The following is a 25902-nucleotide window of genomic DNA, read 5'->3' on the forward strand; positions in this document are numbered from 1 at the left end:
TTTAATAATATTTATTTTAGTTAGGGGCTTTTAAAAAATAATCTAAAACTATTATTTCACACTAATTTGAGTGGTAAAAATGGTTAGGGTTTGAGTAAAGGGTCATTTGGGGTTCCCCTTCAGTCGGTCACTACGACGTCATGACGAATTGGGGAACCGCTCCCCGGGGACTTATCCACTTTGAGAAACTAACAAAATGCCAATGAACTTGGCATGCAGGTATCTGCATAATGCTCCCCTGCGAGTTTCATCAACTAAAAGAGTGCATGTTCGAGCTTTGTGTCTTGTTGGGTGCCTCTTTTTCAAGATGTCATTCCAGTAGTGCTGCGTTTTTGGATGTGGTGCGTACATGGGTCCCCGGGATGGTCATGATTGCTGTGTGTCGTGTCTGGGGGTCCAGCACGCTGAAGCAGCGTTTCGTGATGGCTTATGCTCCATCTGTGAGGGCATGGCCATAAAGGATTTGCGGAGGCAGTTGTCATTTCTCCGGGGGCGGCAGCAGGCTTCCAAGCCTAGTACTGCCAAGGGTGCAGTTAACTAAGCTTGCGAAGTGAGACCTCCATATAACTGTGCTGAATCGATCCGCTGGTTCGTCTCTCAGCGCCCTGATCCGTTGTCAGCGGAGGTACTGATGGAGATGAGCGGCCCATGTTCTACGGTGTCCTCGCCCTCTGTCATGCCTTCCTCAGATGTCATGTCCACCGTAGCATTTGGAGGGGGGGGGGGTTTGTCACCATCGGAGGCCGATCCAGATCCTTTCATGGGTGGAGTTGTGTCGGTATCCCATCAGTGAAGCGCCTGATCGCGATGCTGCTGTGTCCACCCGGTGTCGCTTCCTCCTGCCGGGACCAGCCTACTCTGCCCTCAGGCCTGTAAGCATTCCTTTGGCCAGGAACAGCACCTCTGGCTGTGCCTGGTGGACATGAGGGATGCCGACTAATCCCAGCTCCTTAATGCTCCGGTTTTCCAGGCCGGCATGTCCAGCGACGGTCGTTTGCCCAGCAATTCTCCGCAGCCCAGAAGCAGACTCACCGAGGGCATCCTGTAGCCGCAGGATGCAGCTGTTCTGTTCATCACACGGGCTCATAACCCAGCATCCTTCTCTTTCTCCCTCATCACCAGGTGCATCGTGGGGCTCTCGAATCGAGTCAGCGCTCGTTTACGGCCACACCACCCTGAGCACGCCCGCTCTCGTCTGATCTCAGAAGCCAAGCAGGGTCGGGTCTGGTTAGTACTTGGATGGAAGACCGCCTGGGAATACCAGGTGCTGTAAGCATTTAATTATTTTAGCGGGCTCAGGTTAGTGTTACATCAAACAACACAGTTGGTGCGGCCGAAACTCACACACCAGTGATCACCTCTGCCCCTCCCGGCACAGGTACAGCAGTCGTGCCTTTAGTTCCTCTCGCATGGTATCTCGGGGGGTGGAAAAAGCTTCCCAGCCCGTTGCATTGTTTTTACGCATGCACCGTCTCGGCTATGCGATTCAATTCTTCCGGCACCCCCCAAAATTCTCAGGCATTCGTTTCACTACTGTGAAAACTTTCGATGTGCACATACTTTGTGCAGAAATCAATGTCCTATTGGTGAAGGACCCAATCGAGCCGGTTCCTCCAGCCGAGATGAGGTCAGGGTTTTACAACCCTTACTTCATTGTACCCAAGAAAAAAGGCGGGTTGCGACCAATTTTGGACCTGCGTACACTGAACCGTGCACTTTACAAGATGCCGTTCAAAATGTTGATGCCCAAAAGCATATTTCCATGCATTCGTCCAAACGATTTGTTCACATCCATCAATCCCGAAGGACGCAGCTGCAGTGGCGTTTTGGTAGGGATTCCAAATTCATTGGTCACGACATGACTTGTAGTCTTAGTTGGTTAACTACGTGTGCTCTATCACATCATTTAGAAGTCTTTATTGTGTTTTTATAAGTGTTTATTGGTGGTTGTCATGACAAGATTTGTGAAGGGAGGGTATGTTTTGTTTTGATATTATCTTGTTTTAGTTTATCTGTTGCTGGAGTTGCACTTAGTTAAGAATTACAAACATTTTAAAAGCATTTTTAAACAACCATGATTTTCAGTTTCAGCTATTTTTGTTTTTTTTATTTGTATTGCTTCCATATTGTTATCTGTAAGTGTACCTCCTTGCAATCTTAGTATGATTTTGCACAGGTTCGTGGAGTATGTACACATATAGATTTGTTATTTGAGAAATTTTGCCGTATTTCGTGAAACGCCACCACTGGGTTGAAATCTGACTATAATGAAGATAATGGGGTTAAGCACATTGTTAAAAGCCCTAAGGTATCTGGTAATTAATACATTGGATTATTTTGTGTTAACTTCATCATTTTACAGCAAAACTGAACTCACCATTCACAGTGAGATGAACAGCAAAGTTTGAAGTCTTTAGTCGTCCGTGTATCTCTGCACTACAGCTGAACTCATCCTGATCAGATTCAGTAACTCCAGTGATAGTGAGAGAGTCTCTGTTTACAGTGTAACGCCCAGAGTTTAACACTACAGTTCTGCCTTTATACCACAGATATCTCCAGTTTAATGATCTGTACTGATCCTCTATCTCACACTTCAGAGTGACTGTCTCTTCAGTGAACACAGGACTGTCTGGTGTTACTCTCACTCTAACTCTGGGTAAAGCTGAGGAAAGAAGGAAAATATTGGTTTAAAAACACACACCACAGACTTTTAAAAGATCACAGATCTGAATGATCAATTAAATAAAACAATATATTTCTGGTCCTTTTAAAACATTTACATAATGTTTCTGACAATTAACACACATGTGAGATGACTATTTTAAAGACACTGATGTTGAACTCACCCTTCACATTTAGATAAACAGAAGAGCTTGATAGTAAAGTTTGTGTTCGTCCGTGTATGTCTGCACTACAGCTGATCTCTTCCTGATCAGATTCAGTAACTTTATTGATAGTGAGAGAGTCTCTGTTTACAGTGTAACGCCCAGAGTTTAACACTTCAGTTCTGCCTTTATACCACCTATATCTCCAGTTTAATGATCTGTGCTGATTCTCTATCTCACACTTCAGAGTGACTGTCTCTCCAGTGAACAAAGGACCATCTGCAGTTACTCTCACTGTAGCTCTGGGTAAAGCTGAGGAAAGAAGAAAATTAAGTTAAAATCTCATCACAGATCTGTAAATCAAAAACCTGAATTTTCAAGAAAATTTTAATTGTCATAAAACGATGCCATTTATTGTTGACATTTCTGAAGAATAATATATATTTCAGAAGTCAATGATCAAATAATCCAGCGCACTTGCATCGGCATAAATAGGTGCGTAGGATAATGGCAAAACCCAACATCAAAAATAACAATGAAACATGAAAAATTCCTGCACGTGATTTAAACTTGCAAGTAAAAAATATTATTTAAATAAACATTGTTACAATCCAATGAATTTTTTTTCAGATATTCAAACATGCAAGAAACAAATGTAAAATACAGTTAACCCTTTCCATTCACACATGAAATGGTACAGATATATTAACAATATATTCTGTATTTTTTTGGTGATTTAAACCTATTTTAAATAAATATGTGGACAATTTTAAATTTAATGTGGAACTGGACCTATCACATGCAGGGGTGAGCAGGTCACAAACTCACACGGGGTTAATTGTAACACAGCTATTTTACACAGTTATACAAAGCCAAACAATCTGTGCTTTTGATCTTTTTCTTTCACTGTCAGAAAACGATCACTTGTGAATTTGTGAAAAGTTTTGATATGTTTTCCTAAAAATACTGGACAAAGAGGCATGATCAATTTCTTTATCCTATTTTTATAGATTTCTGGGTTTTCTAAGTCACCAAATCCAACCTTATAATATTTTAATCACCTAAAATCATTTTGAAACATGTCAACAACTCCTAGCAACTGTTAGCTTGAATTTGTTACAGTAACACACCGGTATACAATGATAATGCAATGAAAACAATGTAAATCTAAATACCTGTAAATCAGCAGAATTAATTGACATTTATGATTTTGCGGCCCTTTCAAAAATATTTCTTCACGTGTTGATGTATAATATGAGGATGTTAGATGAAGAATAATGAATGAATGGATGTGTGTAAATCTATCTATTATATTTAGAAAGAGTAACAACCTCTAGTATATAGATAGAATAGTAGTGAATTATTTGTGTTCAAATATATATTTTTTTACCATGAACCCCACTTGGGGTAAGTTATAACATTTGGACTTCAGTCAATGTCATTGTATGAGAATGGTGGGTTCAACAAACAAACTTTAATTGTTCATTTGCAGCAGAGTTGTGTGTAAAAGTAATATTAATCCAACTTGAATATTTTGAAAGATCGAGGCAAAACCAAAGGTGTTACAGTAGGTTGTGCTCCGTTCTTTGGGCTATATATTCTGCCTCATGATCACAGATCAAATACTATTAAGTGTGAATGAAAAAATAATAAGTGCCAAATACAGATTTTTTTATTATATTGCACAAAACCGAAAGACAAATGCAAAGTTTTCCAAATCGCATACAAAATCATGTTTTTCTCCTTTATATTACTTTATAAAGTTTCTTCTCTCTGATATTTTCTTCTCATATGTGACCAGTCACGGAAAGTAGGGACACAAGTCGGATCTGGGCCATTTTGAGTTATTCACAGATTCTGAAAGTGCAGTTTCTAAGCTTTCCAACGATGTGTAACACATGGAAATCTGATAAGATGTGGAGAAGTTGTGGCCATTTGAATATAGGAACTCAGAAATACTCAAACCAAGAAAATTGAGACGAAAGGGACTCTTCTTTCCAACTGGGGGAGACAATAGGGCTCATTTACATCTCATTTAGCTAAGCCATACCCCCTGTAAAGCCATTTTGAGATACAAATGTTCTAGCATCATATGTAGTATTTTATGACAGAAGTCCAAATGACAACATGCAAAAATAAACATGACTTTTTACCTTTGTGTTGATCACAAGTCGAATTCAGTCAGATTCAGATTCAGTTTCAGATTATCCAATGACCATTTTGTCCACAAATGCGTATAATCCGTGAAATATAGATTTAACGTTATAGTCTATTGTTTACATCAGATTTCGCATGAATGTCTGGTAATACAATATAATATACAATCTGAGGACTATTTACATCGTAACATGTAAGGGTATATGATTACACTCCGTTAAACACATGAACCGCCTTCAAAGTTTGTATTTAAAATAGGAAGGTAGTAAAATAGATCATCCAAACAGCGCCATCGAAAACGTGACGTCCTTTAGAGATGTTACCAATCGCTCGCTCGTTCCTCCATCAGCCAATGACTTCATGGAAAATATTGATAGACAAAACATGTAGCCAATTATATTACGAATTCAACAATCTCTGTGTAACTTCTTTGTGTTTGGACTCATGCTGCGCTGCAAGAACTGACAAAGAGATGACGACAAAGTACCGCGAGAGCGAGTTGAAATTAAACTACTCCGTAAGATTTCTTGAAGAGCTCTCGCGGTACTTTGACATCATCCGACTGCGACGCCGCATAAAGTCAGTGACGCGGCTGACGTACGATGCGGCTGACTGTTATTTGTTCCGCCCCAGCTTCTTTTATTTTTCTTTTGTTCTGTGCGCCCGAGCTTTACAGTCTGGGGAGACGCACGCTCATAGATTGTAAAAAAATATGGACGACGCGACGTCGCCTCCCACCATTGTAATGAATTGAAGCCAAAAATGTCCGACCACGGTCGCCGCCATGTTACGTAAAAACGTCAGTTTGGAGCCGAGGCATGCGCAGAAGGAATCGTCCGTGAAGCCAGAGGCGGAGCCGCGGTATCAAACTTCCGCCCAAACGCTCGCGCGGCCAATTCAACTACTCCAATCATAACGACACGTCCCGTTTCTATAGCATCAAATTACAAGCTAAAATGAAACTTATCACAAAAATTAACACTTGAACATATATCAGCGTGATAACAACTACTTGAAAGGACCAAAACCATCTTTCGAAAACTTTTATTGGAAGTGTAAATATTTTTTTTATTTAGAGCAAAGTCTTATTCATTTGAATGGAGAGGGCGGGGTTATGACTTGTACTGCAGCCAGCCACCAGGGGGCGATCAAAGAGCCAGAGGCTTCACTTTTCAAGGCTTATGAGGCACACCCGTGCACGCTATAAACTTGAAAAAAAACTTAGCAAACATGTCTGAGGAACAGGGCAGCCGCGTCACTACAGTCACGTGACTTCACGCTCTAGCCAGAAGAGAAGACAATGCTGAATAAAGTCGTAATTCTGCTATTTTTGGACCAAACTGTATTTTCGATGCTTCAACACAATCCTACTGACCCACCGATGTCACATGGACTACTTTAATTATGTTTTTATTACCTTTCTGGACATGGAAACCATACATAGATTTTCAATGAAGGAGATAGAAAGCTCTCGGACTAAATCTAACGATAAAACATCTTAAACTGTGTTCCGAAGATGAATGGAGGTCTTCCGAGTTTAGAACGACATAAGGGTAAGTCATTAATTACATTATTTTCATTTTTTGGGCGAGCTATCCTTATTTAGTAGTCACGCTGTTCCCTTTGGGTGCGGAGGCGAAAACACAAGCTTATACAGTATGTAAATATACACACAGACAATGGGGGGCTTCTAGCATGCGGGGGGCTGCATGCTAGAATCTCTGGAAAATGAAGCCTATTTTAACCGCAAAATGTACGCTTTTAAATATACAAAAACTGCTATCTCAAACATGGAGAGGCTTCTTCGTGATCTCAGATAACAGATTCTGCAATAAAACGAAAAATTTTGGGGAAAAAAACTTTGTTTCTCATTTTCTCGGAACTTGTGCTGCCGACTTGTGTTCCTACTTTCCGTGACGGGTCACATATTTTCATTTTTTTTGTATGCTTATGCTGTTTTTCCTCTTGTTCCTACTTCCAAAAATTGCAGTTGAGAGTTTTATGTAAATCAGGTTGGGATTTAGATTCACCAGTGGTCCACTAGTTTTAGATTGACAGCTCCTACTCTAGCCAATCAGCCAAAGAGGGAGTTGACGACACTCCATGTGATTCATGGCTGCTGATCAATTTCGGATAGGATTTTAGTCTGCAATAATAAAACGATTTCTGGAAGGGGGTTATTCGTCAACATGGATTGAAAAAGCATAAAAAAACATGTTTCAAATTTACTTAGACACAAACCAAAAATGTAACAAATATTGTTTACTTTCATCACAACATATTCACCCATATCTAAACTTATTTAATCTATTAAAAAAACATTGGCAATTGTTAACTACTAACCTTGATTTAAATTCTTTCTTTTAACCCATAAAAAAATTAGGAAAGGAAACCACTGGTTCTTTGCATTAGAAAATATTTTTTGTCAAATAAAAACTGGTAGTAGATTTTGAACAAATAAATGTCAAATGTTTCGTCAAAAAATAAATCAATCACATTTATTACTGACCTTTAACAGAGAGAGTCACATGATTACTGTCCTGTGAGGATGAGGGTCGTCCATCTCTCTTTCCTCTACACCAGAACTCATCCTGATCTGATGGTGACCTGATGGTGTAGCTGTTTCCCTCAAACACTGAAGTCCCAGTTCTGCCTTTATACCACACATATCTCCAGTTACTGTAGTGACCTATCTCACACTTCAGAGTGACTGTCTCTCCAGTGAACACAGGGCTGTCTGGTACTTTCACTGTAGCTTTGGGTAAAGCTGAGGAAAGAAGAAAACTAGATTGACATGAACACTCATACAACAGGACTACTGACATACTGCTTTTTGCACTTGAAAAAGTTAACTACATGTCATTATAAACACTTATAAATGTAACCCTGGGTTATCTGTTTAAAATGTCACACTACTCATGATTTACCAGGGGTCAAAGCATGATTAACATTTATAAGATTGTTTGCATTGCTTTCATTCCATTCAGAAGACTGATTCGCTCATTTATTACAAACTGTCATGACTCTCAAGGAATGGGACCCAAATGCAAGGTAACGGGTGAACTTAAACAGGGTTTATTAATAACAAAAACCGCCCACGTGGGGGCAAAATACAAGACATAAACAGGAAACAATTACCAGATAGCTAACAAGACAATACACTGAACTAGACTTACTGAACTAGACTTACTGGACTAGACTTGATTATGAAAACTCTCAAATACAATGGACGTGAAGACAAACCAAACATACAAAACAATTCAGCACAGGACAAAACACACTGGGGCCTTAAATAGGAAAACTAAACGAGATAACGAGGAAGGGTCAGGTGAGGGGAGTTAACCAATAATTAATAATTAACAAGGAGACAAGGGGGCGGGGACAGAGAAAAGACACAGCAGCACACTACCCAAACAAAAGGCAAATGTGCTGCCACACAAAACATGGGTACCGCCACGATCCTGCCACATGACCATGAACAACTATGAATAACTATGAAAATTGGCAGGATCATAACAGTACCCCCCCCCCCTTAAAGGGGTACACAAGACAATGGAGAAGACAAGACTATGACACAGACTATAACAACAGATTAACAATAAACTAGGAAAACAAAAAGTCCAATGGTGATCAACATAAACCAAACACTGAAAAAAGTTCAAAAGGTTGGAGTCCAGGAAGGCTTGGGCATGGGTCTACACTGTTGCCGCACAGACGTCTGTGGCAATGGAGGCCACGCAGATGGCAGACAGCCATGGCGGCTGCACAGACGGCAGGGGCTGTGGGCCACAGAGAGCTGTGGCCAGGCTGATGCTGGCTGCGCAGATGGCTGTGGTGGCCGCGCAGACTGCAGGGGCTGAGGTGAAGCAAACTGCTGTGGTTGACTGCTGGACCTGTGGCTGAAGTTGCGCAGACTGCTGGAGCTGTGGCTGAGGTTGAGCAGACTGCTGGAGCTGTGGCTGAGGTTGAGCAGACTGCTGGAGCTGTGGCTGAGATTGAGCAGACTGCTGGAGCTGTGGCTGAGGTTGAGCAGACTGCTTTGGCTGAAGGAGGAAGATCTCCAAAAGCAGCCTGTCAATAAGTGTCCATGGTGAGTTTCCCGATACCTGCTGGGTCCCTGACTGGCTGAATCATTCTGTCATGACTCTCAAGGAATGGGACCCAAATGCAAGGTAACGGGTGAACTTAAACGGGGTTTATTAATAACAAAAACCGCCCACGTGGGGGCAAAAGACAAGACATAAAGAGGAAACAATTACCAGATAGCTAACAAGACAATACACTGAACTAGACTTACGGAACTAGACTTACTGAACTAGACTTAATGGACTAGACTTACTGGACTAGACTTACTGGACTAGACTTACTGAACTAGACTTGGTTATGAAAACTCTCAAATACAATGAACGTGAAGACAAACGCTTAGGTTACTCACGGTTCCCTGAAATAACAGGAACAAGCATTGCGTCAGTTAGCTGACGCTATGGGGGAAACTCCTGTTTACTCCGCGATTTATATATAAAATATAAAGAGGAACTATATTTTATGGCGTAATAGCACTTTTGGGAGTACTTCAACTCGCCTGAAAAGTCCGCTCCCCTTCTCACTCTCATTATGGGAGAGGGAGGGTGTTACTGCGCCGAGTCGAAGTACTCCCAAAAGTGCTATTACGCCATAAAATGTAGCTCCTCTTTTAAATCCGCTTAGAAAAGTGCTACGTTTTATTTTGTACCACCAAACTTGCTCGTATAACTACTCGTCTTAAATAGGAAAAACGTTGATGTGTTTGGCCACTTCTAACTTTATCTCTAAATGGTACCATTGAATGAATGGGGCTAAGCTAAATGCTATCGAAGCGTCGCAGCGCGCTCCAGCGCTTACGTGCAAGCACACAGACGATATAGGGATGTATCAACAATTCTTAGTTAAGGTAATAACATATTTTAATATTGAAAATGAGTAGACTATTCCTTTAACAGTTAATTTATACCATTTATATTTACTATCATGTAACTTAATCTGCTCATGGCTTGTGCAGTTCAGCCTACATACAGTAAGCAACCTCAGCAGACTGCACGCTTCGGATTGAAAAGCTTTCGCATTGTTTACAAACGGATGCAATCTCACGAAATGGTGGATTTCACTGTTGCATGCTGTAACAGTGTTAAACACAGTTATTCACTTATATCCTTCATGGCAACTTTCAGTAAGCCTGAACTGTTGTATCTTTTAAGTGTGTGCTGTAATATGATTCCATGTTTTCATGCTTATTTACAAACGAGTACACGTGACCTCCCGTAATGGCGGATATCTGTTACATACAGTGTTAAGACACAGTTATTCACTTTCGTATCTGTCATGGCAACTTTGGTTAATGCTGCACTGCGGGATTTGCTGTAAAATGATTCCATATTGTTTACATGCAATGTAATTCCATACATTGTGCTTTACACGCAACACAGTTTTTATGAGTGCTGCGTTACACGGAGACGCAAGCTTGCGCACATGCAATGTGTTTTTAAAGTTCATACGCGCTTACAGAAACGCGTTTAACCCTCTGGGGTCTAAGGGGTTTTTAGGGCCCTGGGGAAGTTTTGACATGCACTGACATTTGTGCTTTTTTCAGTTGCTTAAAAACATATAAATGGCAAAATTCTCATAACACTGCGTTCAGCACAAACTGGTCTACAATATTATATTATCAACATGTATGTACATGTTTGTATTTTTGAGAGAAAAATGTTTATGCATGGTTTTTGAAAAAGCTAAATTTTTAAGTCACTGATACAAGTCCACAAAACCCATTCTAAACATGTTTTCCCAAGACTTTTCAAAACAGGATCTAGTAGTCTAGAGTTTTTTCTTTGAAATGATGTGAAAATAATTTGGCCTACTCATTCACAAAAAGCAATATATTGATTTACAATTTCTAAGACACTTTTTCCTGGGAAAGGCTGTATGCGTGGAGGTGGGATAGCTCCTGAATAATCAGTGATTGACAGCTGAGGAACAAAAGAGTTGCATAATGAGCCACATAATGAGCCTTGTGGGGATGTTCAACATGTAACTTTCTCTGTAGTAAAACCATGATAAGGTTTACTTGGGAATTTATAACAAAATTTTATATATATATATATATATATATATAAATATTTTCTATTAATTTCACAAGTATACCTTTAACAACCATAGTAATCATAGTAAAAGTACTCTTTTGGCCATCGTAAAAATGACAAAATAAAAACTGCCTATCGTTGTCTGGACTATTATTTGTGTTTTTGTAATCATTATAGTAGAAACACAACAAGGGACAAGCGTGTAAAAACGTATCAATGTTTGTTTACAGCCGCCGCCATTACCTCACGTGTTGATCATGAATGCAGTAAACGTGTGCACACGCGAGTGATCCTGTGTTTAATAAACTTGCTGTGCGGAGATATGCGCTTAGACGCAACTAAATAAGGATTGTATTGTTTGCAATCGCATATTTTATAAGAATACCAAAAACCGCGTCGAGTTTCCTGACTCGTGTGTTTGTTTATGTGTGTTCCCCTTGCATGAAATGTTTGACGGAAGAACAAAGAAAACACTCGCGTCTGGAGATACTGACACACATACGCAAGTAAATAAGGATTTAGATGTCGTGTTTGGTGCATTCGGATTAAACAACAAGGAATAGAGAGACTGGATTGTGAATTGCGTATCCATTGACTACAGGAGGCACGAGTCATGCATATGGATGTTTCTGCTCGTTCACTTAATGGCGCGGGGGTGTGGTGATCTGATCTCATTACAGATAATCAGGTAACAAGAGAGCGATGGTACTTGTCCTCCTTCTCATACAGTTTACACCGAATGACAATATATGTTTTCGATCTCACTTAAATCATTTAAAAGCAGACATTCCAAGCATTATGTAGATATTTATCTTTCGTTTCTGTGACAAGTATTCGTTAAGTTACAGTTCATTTTTCTGATGCGTTTGAGAAAGGACTTCACTGAGGGAGAGAGAACAAAACGCGCATCATGTTTATTTTCTTAATTTTGCGAAAAGCACAACATTCTGTTTTTATTGGGAGTGGACAGAAAAAAAACTAGACACTTTTTAACATTTAAAATGATGTATAAATCATATCTGTATGTCCAAAATCAGCAGTTATCTAAGTCTCTTTGCGGAGTGAATGAAAAATAAAGAGCTTGCGGCCCCCGCGCCGCAGTCAATCCCAGAGTGTTAAAACAGAAGCTAGACAATAAGGGGATGGGCATCTGAAAACAGCTTTTTATATAACTAATCTCTGCAGATGTTTATCTGAGATTTAGTTTATGAACAAGATAGTTTATGAATGTAGTATCAGTGATATTTACCCATCAGTTATATATGTAAGGGTATGTCTGTGGACAATTTATGCTAACAGCTGTTTATAACTCTCTTAGAGGTCTGCATCTCTCTCATCAGTACAAAACTATGAAGTGGAAAAACACTTTTTGGACATAAAGTTATATGGTAACATAAGCCACATAGGGGCAGTTTCCCGGACAGGGATTAGCTTAAGCCAGGACTAGGCATTTGTTTAAATATAAAACATAACTAGTTTTAACAAACATGTCTTACTAAAAACTAGCCTGACGTTGTCATACTCAATTCTAGTCAGAATTTGAGTCTGATGCCGCTCCATTGAGCTATAATTATGAGGAGTGTGTCAACCGAAAAATGCCTCTGCACTCAATTGGATAGACCTACGACCAATCAGAGCAACGGAGTGTGTGTGTGAGTGTATGTTGAAATTACGTCTTTGCAGCCTGACCGAACTGCTAGTTATTTCGCTACAATGACACTAACATTGTGATTATACTGAGTTAGCGAATGTACATCAACACCTATTATGTTTACAACATTTCGTTTATATCACAACATGAAGTATTTACTAAGTCATAGAGTAAGACTATCTCTTACCGTTTGTACGTTAGGTGAACTTCATCCACGACAATACCCATTACGTTGGCTTGAAAATATTGGAGCCTAGCATGTCCCTCCACTTATTCAGCAACCACGATTCCGGGCTTCCGAAAAGAAGCTGACCGCTAATTATATCCATTGTTGCATCGCCGTGATAACGTTAGCCATTTCAGTTGCGACCAACTTTTGCAGAATAGGAAGGACGGCAAAAACATCAACAAATGCCCTGCTCGCGTTTCTCTGTTCCTCTTTTAAAATCAATGTCGATATCTTTTAGAACAGGATCAATGTCAGAATCCACACATTTGAACTCTACAGCGGCAGCCATTCAACACACGCGCTCTTTGGTGACGTGGTTCATTACGTTACTGTTGATTATCTGTCCATCATCGTATAAAGCCCGCCCTGACAATTTGATTGGTTCGACCAGCATTTGTCTTAGCATAGTAGCTCCTCAACGGAGAAACGCCAGACCGATCTTCCCGTTTTCAAATTCTTGTGGGCGGGGCTAAGATCGGCTGGCACCCAGGCTAACTAAAAACATTACCTGTGTGCATTTTGAGGCAAAACAAAGGGCACTGATGTATTTTAAGATATGTAAGTGTAAGTTGTTTTTAGTTTGGACAGCTCTCAAAAATGTTTTAGTCTATGACTAGTCTAATCCCTGTCCGGGAAACCGCCCCATAAAGTTTACAGCTCTGTTGTGTATCAGTTTCTTAGTTTATACAAAGTGTTTGAATAGGGTTTGTTTCCAAATAAACTGAAAATGTCCTACTGACCACCCTTTCTATTTTGATTATATTGTTAACTTAATAAACCTCAAACAAACATGTATACATTTGTCCTCACATTCTTTACTGTAGTTCATTCTCACATTCCTGGCTCATTATGCAGCTCATTATGCGAGTCTTTTGTTGCTCAGCTGTCAATCAATTCTTCTCGCATACGGGCCCTCTAAACAAAAAGTGTCTTACAATTTCTAAATCAATACATTGTTTTATGTGAATAAGTAGGCAGGGTGATTTTCATATCATTTTAAAGAAAAAACTCTACACTACTAGATTCTGTTTAGAAAAGTCTTGTTAAAACATGTTTAGTATGGGTTTTGTGGAATTATATCAGTGACTTAAAAATTTTGTTTTTTAAAAAACCACGCATAAACATTTTTCTCTCAAAAATACAAACATGTACATACATGTAGCTCATATAATATTTTAGCCCAGTTTGTGCTGAACACCGTGGTATGAGACACTTGCCATTATTATGTTTTAAAGCAACTGAGAAAAGACCAAATGTAAGAGCATGTCAGAACCTCTAACAGTGTCCCAAAATGGTCGGACCTCAGAGGGTTAAGTGAGTTCAGATTCACATTGGTAAGCTCGCTGAGCGCACCGTGGTGTACACATAAAACGTATGAGCGTGCATGATTAAGCCGAGAGAACCTGCGCTTGTAGGACAGGGACGTCTAAGCTGTACAATCTGACAAACATAGACGGCGAAGACCAGCCAGCCAGGTTGCAGATATCAAAAATAGAAACCCCTGTAGACCAAGTCCATTATGAAGCCAAACTCGCGCAGAGTGGGCTCTAACATATAGGACATAGCTCATAGAGGGGCGTGAGCCAATGCGATGGCTTCAACGATCCATCTAAATAGCCACTGTTAGCAACAGGCATACATAGTGAGTGATCGTCAAGCTCACGAAAGACCGATCTGACTATAATATGCGGCAGAACGATTTGTAGCGTGGGATTATACAGATACCACAATAGTGTGAACCCAGGTGAGCCCTCGAGCGCATCGGGATGCATATAGGTAGTATTATAGTGCACAGATCGGTGGGCTTTCCAAGCGTGCCGTAAATGTGTACTGACAATAAATTGCGTGGGCACAGGTGTACACTTGAATACATTGTGAATGCATATAGATGAATCAGAGTGTTATAGTGCACAGGCCGGCAAGATTCTCGAGCGCGCCGCCATGTTTCCTGATAATAAATTGTGCACACACGGGTGAACCCCCACAGTGCACTGTGAATGCATATAGATAAATCAGTGCACAGAACTCACCGTTAATGTGTACAAATATGATTGATGAACGTAACGTTGGGTACCCAACGCACCGTGAACGTACACAGATGAACAACAATGTATGTGTCACCAAAGGATAACACAGCCGTGTATACAGGTGAGCTCCTCCAAGCGCATCTTTAGTGTATATGCTGTCTCTCTAGGAAGAGAAAATAACAACCGTAAGACCGTGCTCGTTTGCACCGTCAGTATCGTAGTGGAGAAACTGAGGTGGGCTACGAGCGAATTTCAGCGAGAAAGCATCAAAACCATTTTTTTTCGGCAAGCGTCGATACAATTATGGACGGCGGGCCGTGTGTGCGTATTACTGACTGCTTGTCGGTAAGGCAAAAAAGTGTTTAGAGACACCGTACAGCCGTGGGGTGTCAATACACAGTATATAGCCAAACCGGGTTTTTTTCGGCAAGCATCGATACAATTATGGACGGGGGGGGGGGCCGTGTGTGCGTATTACTGACTGCTTGTCGGTAAGGCAAAAAAGGGTTTAGAGACACCGTACAGCCGTGGGGTGTCAAAACACAGTATAGTAAGCACGGAAATTGCTCTTAGAGGAATTAAATACCGTTCGCCACTACAGTGAGGTCGCATAACCGACAGTATTACACAGTATGTTTTTTGGATAAACAGCACACAGAAAACATTTCAGGGCAGTCCAGCCGAGGGGCATGAAGCTCTGTAATCGTTGAACACTAGACAGCTGCATTTAGAGGCAACGAGCCGTAAGACAGCGTGCTAACTCTAAGAAGCCGCTAAGAGATCTCGCCACTGCGGGGAAAGGAGGGAGGGACTCCGCGAGCGTAGAGCATGAGTGGGTGTGCTATGACAGGGCACAGGGGCCAGAGCCGCTCGTGCTTGCTTGTCCTATGCATCTATCTTAGTTCTACGGCTCCCCCGGTTGTTCATCTCAACAAGCGAGGAACGTCCGAGGGAAGCATGCAACACAGATAGAACAGCCATGCATCGTATGAACGGTATCACCCGATACTCGGAGGGAATTCATATGAACGTGCCAGAGATCTCGCCACTGACTGTGAGAGGAGCGAGGGACTCTGTGAGTGTAAAGCATGAATGGTTGCATTGTGACAGAACACAGAGGGGGTAGCCCGTGTGTGCTTGTGTATGCATCCATCTTAGTCTCATGGCTCGTCGCGTGTTCGTCTCAGCGAGAGAGGAACAGCAGGCGGAGCACAAAACATGGATAGGACAACCGATGCATATGAGAGCGGTCTATGCGTGGGAGGTGCCAGACCGGTGACGCGCTCGGAAGAAATTCATAGCAGAGAGGCTCACTCTGTATTTTTACAGACATTTACCAATAGGCTTCAATCGCGGAGTAAATAGGAGTTTCCCCTAACTGACGCAATGCGAAGTGAACCGTATTGAAAGGGAACCAAACATACAAAACGATTCAACACAGGACAAAACACACTGGGGCCTTAAATAGGAAAACTAAACGAGATAACGAGGGAGGGTCAGGTGAGGGAACCAATAAAGAATAATTAACAAGGAGACAAGGGGGCGGGGACAGAGACAAGACACAGCAGCACACTACCCACAAAAGGCAAATGTGCTGCCACACAAAACATGGGTACCGCCACGATCCTGCCACATGACCATGAACAACTATGAATAACTATGACAGATTGGCAGGATCATAACACAAACTAGATGTACTGTACAAGTCAATCCAGTTTGTTTACGAATGTGATCTCTCTCTCGTTTACCTCATATACACCACAACAAAGCAAAGGGACATTGCTCTGAAAGGGGCCACACCGTTCTAAAAAGGGTAGCACTACTCCACTCGTTACAACATGCTTCTCAAGAAGGGAGGAAGATTTTAGTGAACGAGAAATATGAATCATTAGATTGCTTAAACAAGAACGATTCGTTCACCTTAAACGATTCATTCATGAACGTAACATCACTAGTGATCACAGACATCAGATTGATCAGCACAGAGTAGCAGGGCAAAACACAACGCACGCACACAACATTATTCTGCAAATAACTAAAGTTTTATATTTCAATTAGAAATGGTGTTAAAGAGCCAGAGTTACATACTACAGCTTTAAAATATTAATAGACCTTTGTTATGCGGTCTTTAAAACTGTTTTTAGGAGATGCCTTGAATGCAAACGCTGACTGCCTGACAGAGCAACAAATCAACTGTCTAAGCTTTCAAACCTTTCAGATTTAGTCCACCTGAAGGAATTAATTCAGACATGGAGTAAGCTGGATGTGCAGTGGGCACCAGAAGTATAAAGCTTTGTTCTCTATCCTGGGGTTAACATCTGACTTTAAAGAAGATAACCTGTGGTTAAGCACATTTTTAAAAGCCTTAAGGTATCTGGTAATTACTATAAATTGGATTATCTTGTGTTAACTTTTTTGTGTTTTATTTCATCTTACAACAAGACTGAACTCACCCTTCACATTGAGATCAACAGCAGAGCTTGATAGTGAAGTCTTTGGTCGTCCGTGTATCTCTGCACTACAGCTGATCCGGCCCTGATCAGATTCAGTAACTCTATTGATAGTGAGAGAGTCGCTGTTTACAGTGTAACGCTGTGTGCCTTTCCTCCACTGATATCTCCAGTTTAATGATCTGTACTGATCTATCTCACACTTCAGAGTGACTGTCTCTCCAATGAACACAGGTCTGTCTGGTGTTACTCTCACTGTAGCTCTGGGTAAAGCTGAGAAAACAAGAAAATAAGATCATCACAATTAATAATAAAACATAATCACTGACATAATGGGGTCATAACTGTTAACTCTGCAGTGCCAAATGTGTGCAGTGTAAAATAAAGCAATGTGGGGTTAATTCTGCTTCAGGTTAAATGATGTGATAACCCTGCATCTAAACTACAAATGTGAAATGATATTTTACCCTAGGATGGGTTGCACCAACAAGGATTAGGGAGAATTTGTGCCATTTGAATGTAACATTCAAGAAACTTAGAAAATAGAGACAGGAAAGTTACACTTTTCTCCTGCCGGGAGAGACAATAGGGCTCATTTACATCTCATTTAGCTAAGCCATACCCCCTGTAAAGCCGTTTTAAGACACGAGCATGGTGGCACGATTCAAAGATATGTTTATTATAACGAGTGAGTTTGGCTCAACATGTCTTGTCGGCTTTGAAGCATTTGAGATACCCTCCTTACCCTACAGCACACACAAAGACATCGAATACATGTGACAGGACAGAGGCTGATCGCTCAAAAAAAAAATTTGACAGCTGGTCACAGCTACCGGTGCTCGTATACTGCGATTCTCCTCTGTCGTGTGCGCTCCAGTCAGGAACTGAAGGTAGTAGTGATGGAAATTTTCGTTCATTTAGGTGACTCGTTCATTTTCAGTTCGTTCACCAAAATGATTCGTTCAGACTCGTTCACTGATTCGTTCAGTGACCATTTCTTAATTTTACATAAATACGCCAATAGGTGGCGAAGATGTGTGTCATTATGTGTTATAAGACAATGAAAGACTTTTTGCAAAAACTCATTAGTTTTTAATAAAGCTCAAATTGTGAAATACTAAGCATAATTTTATCAAGCTACAGAATATATTAAGACACACGTACATAGTACATCTAATCTGGATTTGTTGTAAATAAAGACTCCCGTGCATGCCTCCTCTGGTTCAGTCAGTCATCAGATCCTCGTTCACGAATCATATAATTTCGGTCATGTCGTTCAAGACTTCGTTCAGACGCAGATGACTGATTTAAGTTCAGTGAAAGGGTGGATTAAACTATATAGATATATAAAACTATATTAAACAGAAATACCACATTTTTCAACAGTAATTACCTTGCTTATCATTTGTATTAAGGTAAATAACGTTAGTCCGCCTAAACATGGTTACTATAACTTTACTAAAATAAAACCACATGATTCTTTCACAAGATTGTTTACGTTGCACTCGCTTTCTATACGATCTCTCTCATTCATTAGGTTGTAACTTGTACCAGTCATTCAGTTTGTTAAGAACGCGATCTCTCTCTCTTTCTCTCTCGTTCGTTCAGACTCAAAACAGCGGCTCGGTCAGTGAAGGGCGTATTCATTCAGTACGTTGAGCCAATCATATGCTCGGCCACAGCTTATACTCGATTGCCATTGGCTCATAGTTTTGTCACTAATTACGGCGGAAAGAAAGCCGCGCTTCATTTGTCCGTGCTCCTCAAGAAGGGAGGGAAATTTCAGTGAACGAGAAATATGAGTCAATGGATGGCGTGAACGAGAACGATTCGTTCACCTAAAAGATTCGTTCAAAAAGAACGATTCGTTCACGAACGTAACATCACTAGAAGGTAGCAATGCTGACATTGCCGAGTCATAAAATCTTTCAGCCTGCGTGGTACTATTGTGTGTACAATGTGTGTCATGTTGTAATATCCACTCATTGCCACATGGTTGTAGTACGTTTTTACTAAATACGACAATATATGTCAATGCTAACCACCGGAAGTGTTTGATATTTTGAGCTTTCAACCCGGAGATGTTTTTAGTTCACAGCAACTGTTTGAAAATGTGTGTCACTTTCAACTGGTCAGTGTGCTTGCACTACACTTTAGACACTAATGAATGTTAGATGGGCCAAAATCTTAAGTCTTGGTACTTACAAATTTTCATTAAGACCTATGGTGGGGAAGGTATTTAAATAAATCACAGAAATTTGGTAGTCACATTTGTGGTGGTAGATTACAGAACTGCAGGCATTGTTCTAAAAACCATAGGTACCGTGGGTCCGATGCCCATTCCAGCTAGAACAGTAAATGTTCATGGTTTAATTTGAAACAACTAACAAAATTCTACCTTCTATTTAAATTTTATTGTGATAAATTTTGAGCTTAGGGGTGTTTGACAATTTTGTCATCATACTGAAGGGCAATGAAGGAAGACACGGCAGTGCTTCATGACAAATGTGTTGACACATCTCAATGTCCTACCACACTTCTCTGTTAATCTATACAATTGATTGTATTAATAGGTCTTTTAATGTTTTTTTATTCTGAATCATTCTTTTAGATTACCAATGTACAGGGGCGGACTGGCCATCTGGCACACCGGGCAGTTTCCCGGTGGACCGACGTACATTTTGGGCCGATCCATCTCATACTATCTTTGTCTGAGCAGCCCAGTTAGCGTCTTTTTTTCTAAACAGACCGGCCCACTGACATTTAAGCAGCAGCCCATTGGTTATTTTCTTTTAAACAACATTACGCTGGGCCAATGACTGACCAGCCCAGTCATCGTCCTTTTTTTTCCTAGCTAGACCGGTCAACTCAGCAGCAGCCCATTGGTTATTTTTTTTTTTTGAATGACATTAAGCTGGCCCAATCACCGCTTTGGTCTCTGTGCAAGCGAGCGTGCATCGTCGGTCAGTTCACATGTCAAAACAGAGGGAGAGATGGAGAAAAATGCAAGGGAGGCGCAGAAAAACTGCGCGACAAAAAGAAACAGGCTCTTCAGGCAGACGCTGAAAAATGTGTTAAAATAACACAAATGTCGACCTTCAACTCGCGTCGCTGGTGATGATGATGATGACCAGCACGCAAAGTGTCAGTGAGGAGAGGGAGAGAGATGATGGAGAAGTGAGTGTAGTCCCTGCACTGTAAAAAATGATTTGTTGACACAACTTGACTTGGTCAAGTCATCTTATTGCATTGACCCATTTAAGTTTAGCCAACATTAGGAGTTAAGTTAACTCAACTTATATGTATTTGTTGAAATAACTTGCAGTAAATTGGGCCAACGTACCATATCAATTAATAAGCAATAAGATTTTTTTGTTAAGTAAACTTAAAAACATATTGGTTGAACTTAATTTTTCATGTTTTCACAACCATTAACAAAGTCTAATTGACATAAAATAGTAAGTTTTCCTCAACATCACAACTTAACTTTTTGAGTTTATTAGACTTCATTGCTTTCTTTGACAAGAAGTTCTAGATATCTGCCTGAAACCAGATTTTTTAAATGAAATCAACACAACTGCAAAATTGAAACTCTCAGCATTTATTTTTCCTTGCAAAGATATGAAAACATTACAAGAAAAACCCTCACATATATTCAGCTCACATAAGCACATGCAAACTTCTTTATGCACAGACTCATTCTTAGAGAATGGTATCAGATATTTTCATTGCAGGAACAACTGTACATGAAGAATTCACTATAAGCTGTGTTTAACAACTTCAAATAAAAGTCTTCAATTCCCAATCAAATGTCAGACATGACAAGGAAAGAGAAGCAGGACAAGGTAACAAGAACACAGTCTGTTTAAAAAAAATTCTAGAATACCAATGTTAAAATATACAGCTCACAAAAACACGTGCAAACTTCTCTATGCACTCGGGCTGCACAATAAGTCGCATGTGAATGTCACACGCATCTTGTAAGTAATGCCGGTTCCTTGATTAGTAGTAAATCGCCATCAGCTGCTTTCAGATGAAGCGGCATTTAATACACAGAGACGTAGTTCACTGACATTCGGGGCAATTTCGCATTTACTATCGCGGACGTATTGCCTGCGACATGCATGCGATATGGCCCAGCTTGTCAGTGAACTAAGGCTCTGTGTAGTAAATGCAGCTCCATCTGAAAGCAGCTGATGGCGATTTACTACTAATCAAGGAACTGACGAGATGTGCATGGTATCGCATGCGATTTATCGTGCAGCTCTACTATGCACAGAACCATTTAAGAGCCAAAATAGTACAAATAACTCTCCTTGTCATTATCAGATTTGGTAACACTTTATTTTACGACCCGCAAAGTACCGCGTAATTAAACCGAATTTACATCGTACCTATTTGTAACAACAGAGTACCTCTACAGTACGTACTTGTAGGTATAAGGGAACAATATTTTAAGTTTGGGGTAATAAGGGGGTAAGAATATATGGGAAATTATTCTCTAAGTATTTCATAACTACAGGGTACCTATTGTAATATTACGTGGTATGTATGACTTACGTCTATGGTCTATGTGTAATATGTTTTTATTCATATATGCTACTTACCTGATGAAGTGTATTGTAAAGCCTACAGTTGATGTCTAAGCCACGGTCGGCAAATAAAATATAACACACAATAAAAATAATAGCAACTTGTACCTCTTTGATCTGTATATGTATACAGGAGTTACCAGGTAACTCTTATATTTGCGGGCTGTAAATTAAAGTGGGTCTTATTCCCCACTTGTTCTGTGTATTTACCGGGTAACTCTCATATTTGCGGGCTGTAAACTAAAGTGGTGCTTTGTTCACCTCTTGTTATAAATGTTATAGGGTAAATACCATAAACATACAGAATAATGTTATTTTTATTTTAAAACAACTTATTTCAAAACATCTTTAAAACACTATAATTAAGCCAACACTTAATGTTTATTATCACATAACTTTTATTTCAAATAAAAAGTCATGACAATTATTCGTTGTTTTTGCGGCTGGCTTCCTGTGTTGGTGTTCTTGTCCACTCGGATGTTGAGTTGATGTCGTCTCACAAATGCTGTTCTGCATTACATATAAAAAACATAAATTAAAGCCTTCAGTAAATGTTTCTTCACTGTGACTTGACCAAAAACTGAGTTTTCTTAGCCAGTTATAAACTTTAGGCTAATTTATGTGCTAGCTAGCTGCTACTGTTAAACTGTCTTGAAAAACATTGTTTGAAATGCGTGAGTCATGTATTAACAAAACAAGTCACCTTATCCAGCATGCGGATCCTGCTCACATCACTCGCAGCCGTAATCCACAGGGTAGAAAGTTTTTAAAACCTCTTAAAGAAATATCACCTCAGGATCGCGTTCCAGCAAACCTCCTGCAGACGGCCGCGCGCTCTACACCTGCGCAGTAGCCTACGCATGTCGTCTTTTTCTTTAGCGGGAGCTGATGTCTGCTGTTGTTTCATTCTGGTTTTCCATTGCATAAATTATATTTGGCTAAAATACTTGTGTTTACACATGTTGCAAAGTTTTATTCTACCAATGATAACACCTATTAAAAATAAACAAATAGCGTGCTGCTTTGTGGTCGTGTCATTTGAAATAAAAGTAAATAAATTGCAAAGCACCACTTCAAATATGTCCGCAAATGTAAGAGTTTCCTGGTAAATAGGGAATAAGTTGCTATTTTTATTGTACTTACCTTAAAAAAAAGATAACCACATTAAATCAGTTGGACTTTTGTTATTAAAAGCAAGTAATATAGGCTACTAAAATAAAAGTGATGTGCTGTTATATTTATTTGCCGAGGTGGCTCGTAGACATCGACTATATACAGCATCAACATTCAGTAGTCAATATAAAAAATTCACAATAAATTAAATAAAGAAATAAAACATAATTTCCCCATAGACTTGACTAAGTCATACATACCACGTAATATTACAATAGGTACCCTGTAGTTATAAAATACTTAGAGTATAAATAATTTATAATTCTTCATATTCTTACCCCTTATTACCCCAAACTTAAAATATTATTCCCTTATACCTACAAGTACGTACTGTAGAGGTACCCTGTTGTTACAAATAGGTACGCTGTAAATTCGGTTTAATTACGCGGTACTTTGCGGGTCGTAAAATAAAGTGTTACCTCAGATTTTCCTAACAGCTTATAGTGAATTATTCATGTACAGTTGTTCCTGTGTTTAACAACTTCAAATAAAACAGTGTCTTTAATTCCCAATCAAATGTCAAACATGACAAGGAAAGAGGAAGCAGAACAAGGTAACAAGTGAACAGTCTGTTTAAAAAAATTTCAAGAATACCAATGTTACACTTAAAGCGATACTCCATTGTTTTGTCATATTAAACCATGTTATTACCTTAACTAAGAAGAGTCAATACATACCTCTATCATCTTAGTGCGTGCACTTAAAGGAATAGTCTACTCATTTTCAATATTAAAATATGTTATTACTAGGGTTGCCGCGGTGACAGAATTTTCCCACCGGTTAATCGGCGCGTCACAAACCCGGTAATCCCGGTTTCACCGTGTGGGAGGGGCTTATAAATGCGCATGCAGACGTGCACATTTTACTTTCACTTTTGAATTACGCAACTGTTTAAATGCAGTGCTTGCGTACGCTGCGTTAAATCGCGTATGAATTTGCGTGCAATGCGAGCGCAACAGCTGGTTTAATTAAGTGCTTGAGTCAATGTGTGCAGGTAATTCTCACAGAACCCGCCAGTCCCAAGCAGAGCAACCGGCTACTTCGCCATATAGCGCTGCTTGAATGATGGGTTTATTATTTTTCTTGATGAAAAACACAAGAACAAAACGATCTCGGTTATATTAAACATCATATATGTATATTATAACAACAACGAGTAAGCACGCGGCTTCTGTCATCATCTAGTCAGTCAGCTTGCCTCGCACACTCTGACAGGAATAAATGAAATCTGACACCTGCTGCTCTGTGACGTGACGCGCGTTCAGCTCCGCTGTCAGCATACACACTCAGTTGTAAGCGTTTGCTCTCTCTAACGAAACTAAATGATTTAATTACACGAAAATATCAAAACGACGGTGAAAGACGGTGTCGCGGTGGGCAAGTGATCTAACCGGTTAGAGGCTGAAGCACCGGTTATCACCGTTTCACCGACCATCGCGGCAAGCCTAGTTATTACCTTAACTAAGAATTGTTGATACATTCCTCTATCATCTGTGTGCATGCACGTAAGCGCTGAAGCGCGCTGCGACGCTTCAATAGCATTTAGCTTAGCCCCATTCATTCAATTGTACCATTTACAGATAAAGTTAGAAGTGACTAAACACATCAACGTTTTTCCTATTTAAGACGAGTAGTTATACGAGCAAGTTTGGTGGTACAAAATAAAACGTAGCGCTTTTCTAAAAGAGGAACTATATTTTATGACATAATAGCACTTTTGGGAGTACTTCGACTTGGCGCAGTAACACCCTCCCTCTCCCATTATGAGAGTGAGAAGGGGAGCGGACTTTTCAGGCGAGTCGAAGTACTCCCAAAAGTGCTAATACGCCATAAAATATAGTTCCTCTTTTAAATCCGCTTAGAAAAGCGCTATGTTTTATTTTGTACCACCAAACTTGCTTGTATAACTACTCGTCTTAAATAGGAAAAACGTTGATGTGTTTGGTCACTTCTAACTTTATCTCTAAATGGTACCATTGAATGAATGGGGCTAAGCTAAATGCTATCGAAGCGTCGCAGTGCGCTCCAGCGCTTACGTGCACGCACACAGATGATAGAGGGATGTATCAACAATTCTTAGTTAAGGTAATAACATATTTTAATATTAAAAATGAGTAGACTATTCCTTTAAGAACTGTGGCGCTTGGCAACACTTTGGTAGCATTTAGCTTAGCCCAGTTCATTCAATGGTACCAAACAGAGATGAAGTTAGAAATGACCAAACACATTGTTTTCCCTATTTAATACGAGTACATATGATCAAATATGGTGGCACAAAATAAAACATGGCGCTTTTAAAAGGGGGTTAAAAAGGGTAACTATAATGTATGGTGGAATAGCACTTTTGGGAGTACTTCGACTCGCCTAAAAAATCTGCTCCCCTTCTCCCTCTCATAATGATTATAGTTAACCTTTTAAACCCACTTTTAAAAGCGCCACGTTTTATTTTGTGCCTCCATATTTGATTGTATATCTACTCGTATTAAATAGGGAAAACGTGGATGTGTTTGGTCATTTCTAACTTCATCTCTGTTTTGTTCCATTGAATGAACTGGGCTAAGCTAAGTGCTACCAAAGTGTCGCCGCACGCCACAGTTCTTAAGTGCACGCACTAAGATGATAGAGGTATGTATTAACTCTTCTTAGTTAAAAGGATAGTTCACTTTAAAATAAATTTTTTAT

The 25902-nt window shown here is 40.0% G+C and overlaps 1 protein-coding gene and 1 pseudogene across 4 annotated transcripts in view; one reads left to right on the forward strand and one right to left on the reverse strand.

Moving 5' to 3' along the window:
- The window catches only part of LOC141362787 (obscurin-like), a 537091-nt gene that overhangs the window by 479950 nt on the left and 31239 nt on the right, over window positions 1–25902 (reverse strand). For all 4 annotated transcript variants that reach the window (XM_073865032.1, XM_073865030.1, XM_073865031.1 and 1 more), the window contains exons 4-7: window positions 17459–17728; window positions 7492–7749; window positions 2847–3137; window positions 2378–2662 (exon numbers count right to left, since the gene is read on the reverse strand). In XM_073865032.1, the coding sequence (XP_073721133.1) occupies window positions 2378–2662; window positions 2847–3137; window positions 7492–7749; window positions 17459–17728 (1104 nt within the window). The remainder of the gene's footprint in view (window positions 1–2377; window positions 2663–2846; window positions 3138–7491; window positions 7750–17458; window positions 17729–25902) is intronic.
- On the forward strand, window positions 1158–1276 carry LOC141362942 (5S ribosomal RNA; annotated as a pseudogene).

Source organism: Misgurnus anguillicaudatus, unplaced genomic scaffold, assembly GCF_027580225.2.
Source record: "Misgurnus anguillicaudatus unplaced genomic scaffold, ASM2758022v2 HiC_scaffold_29, whole genome shotgun sequence".
Lineage (NCBI taxonomy): Eukaryota > Metazoa > Chordata > Actinopteri > Cypriniformes > Cobitidae > Misgurnus > Misgurnus anguillicaudatus.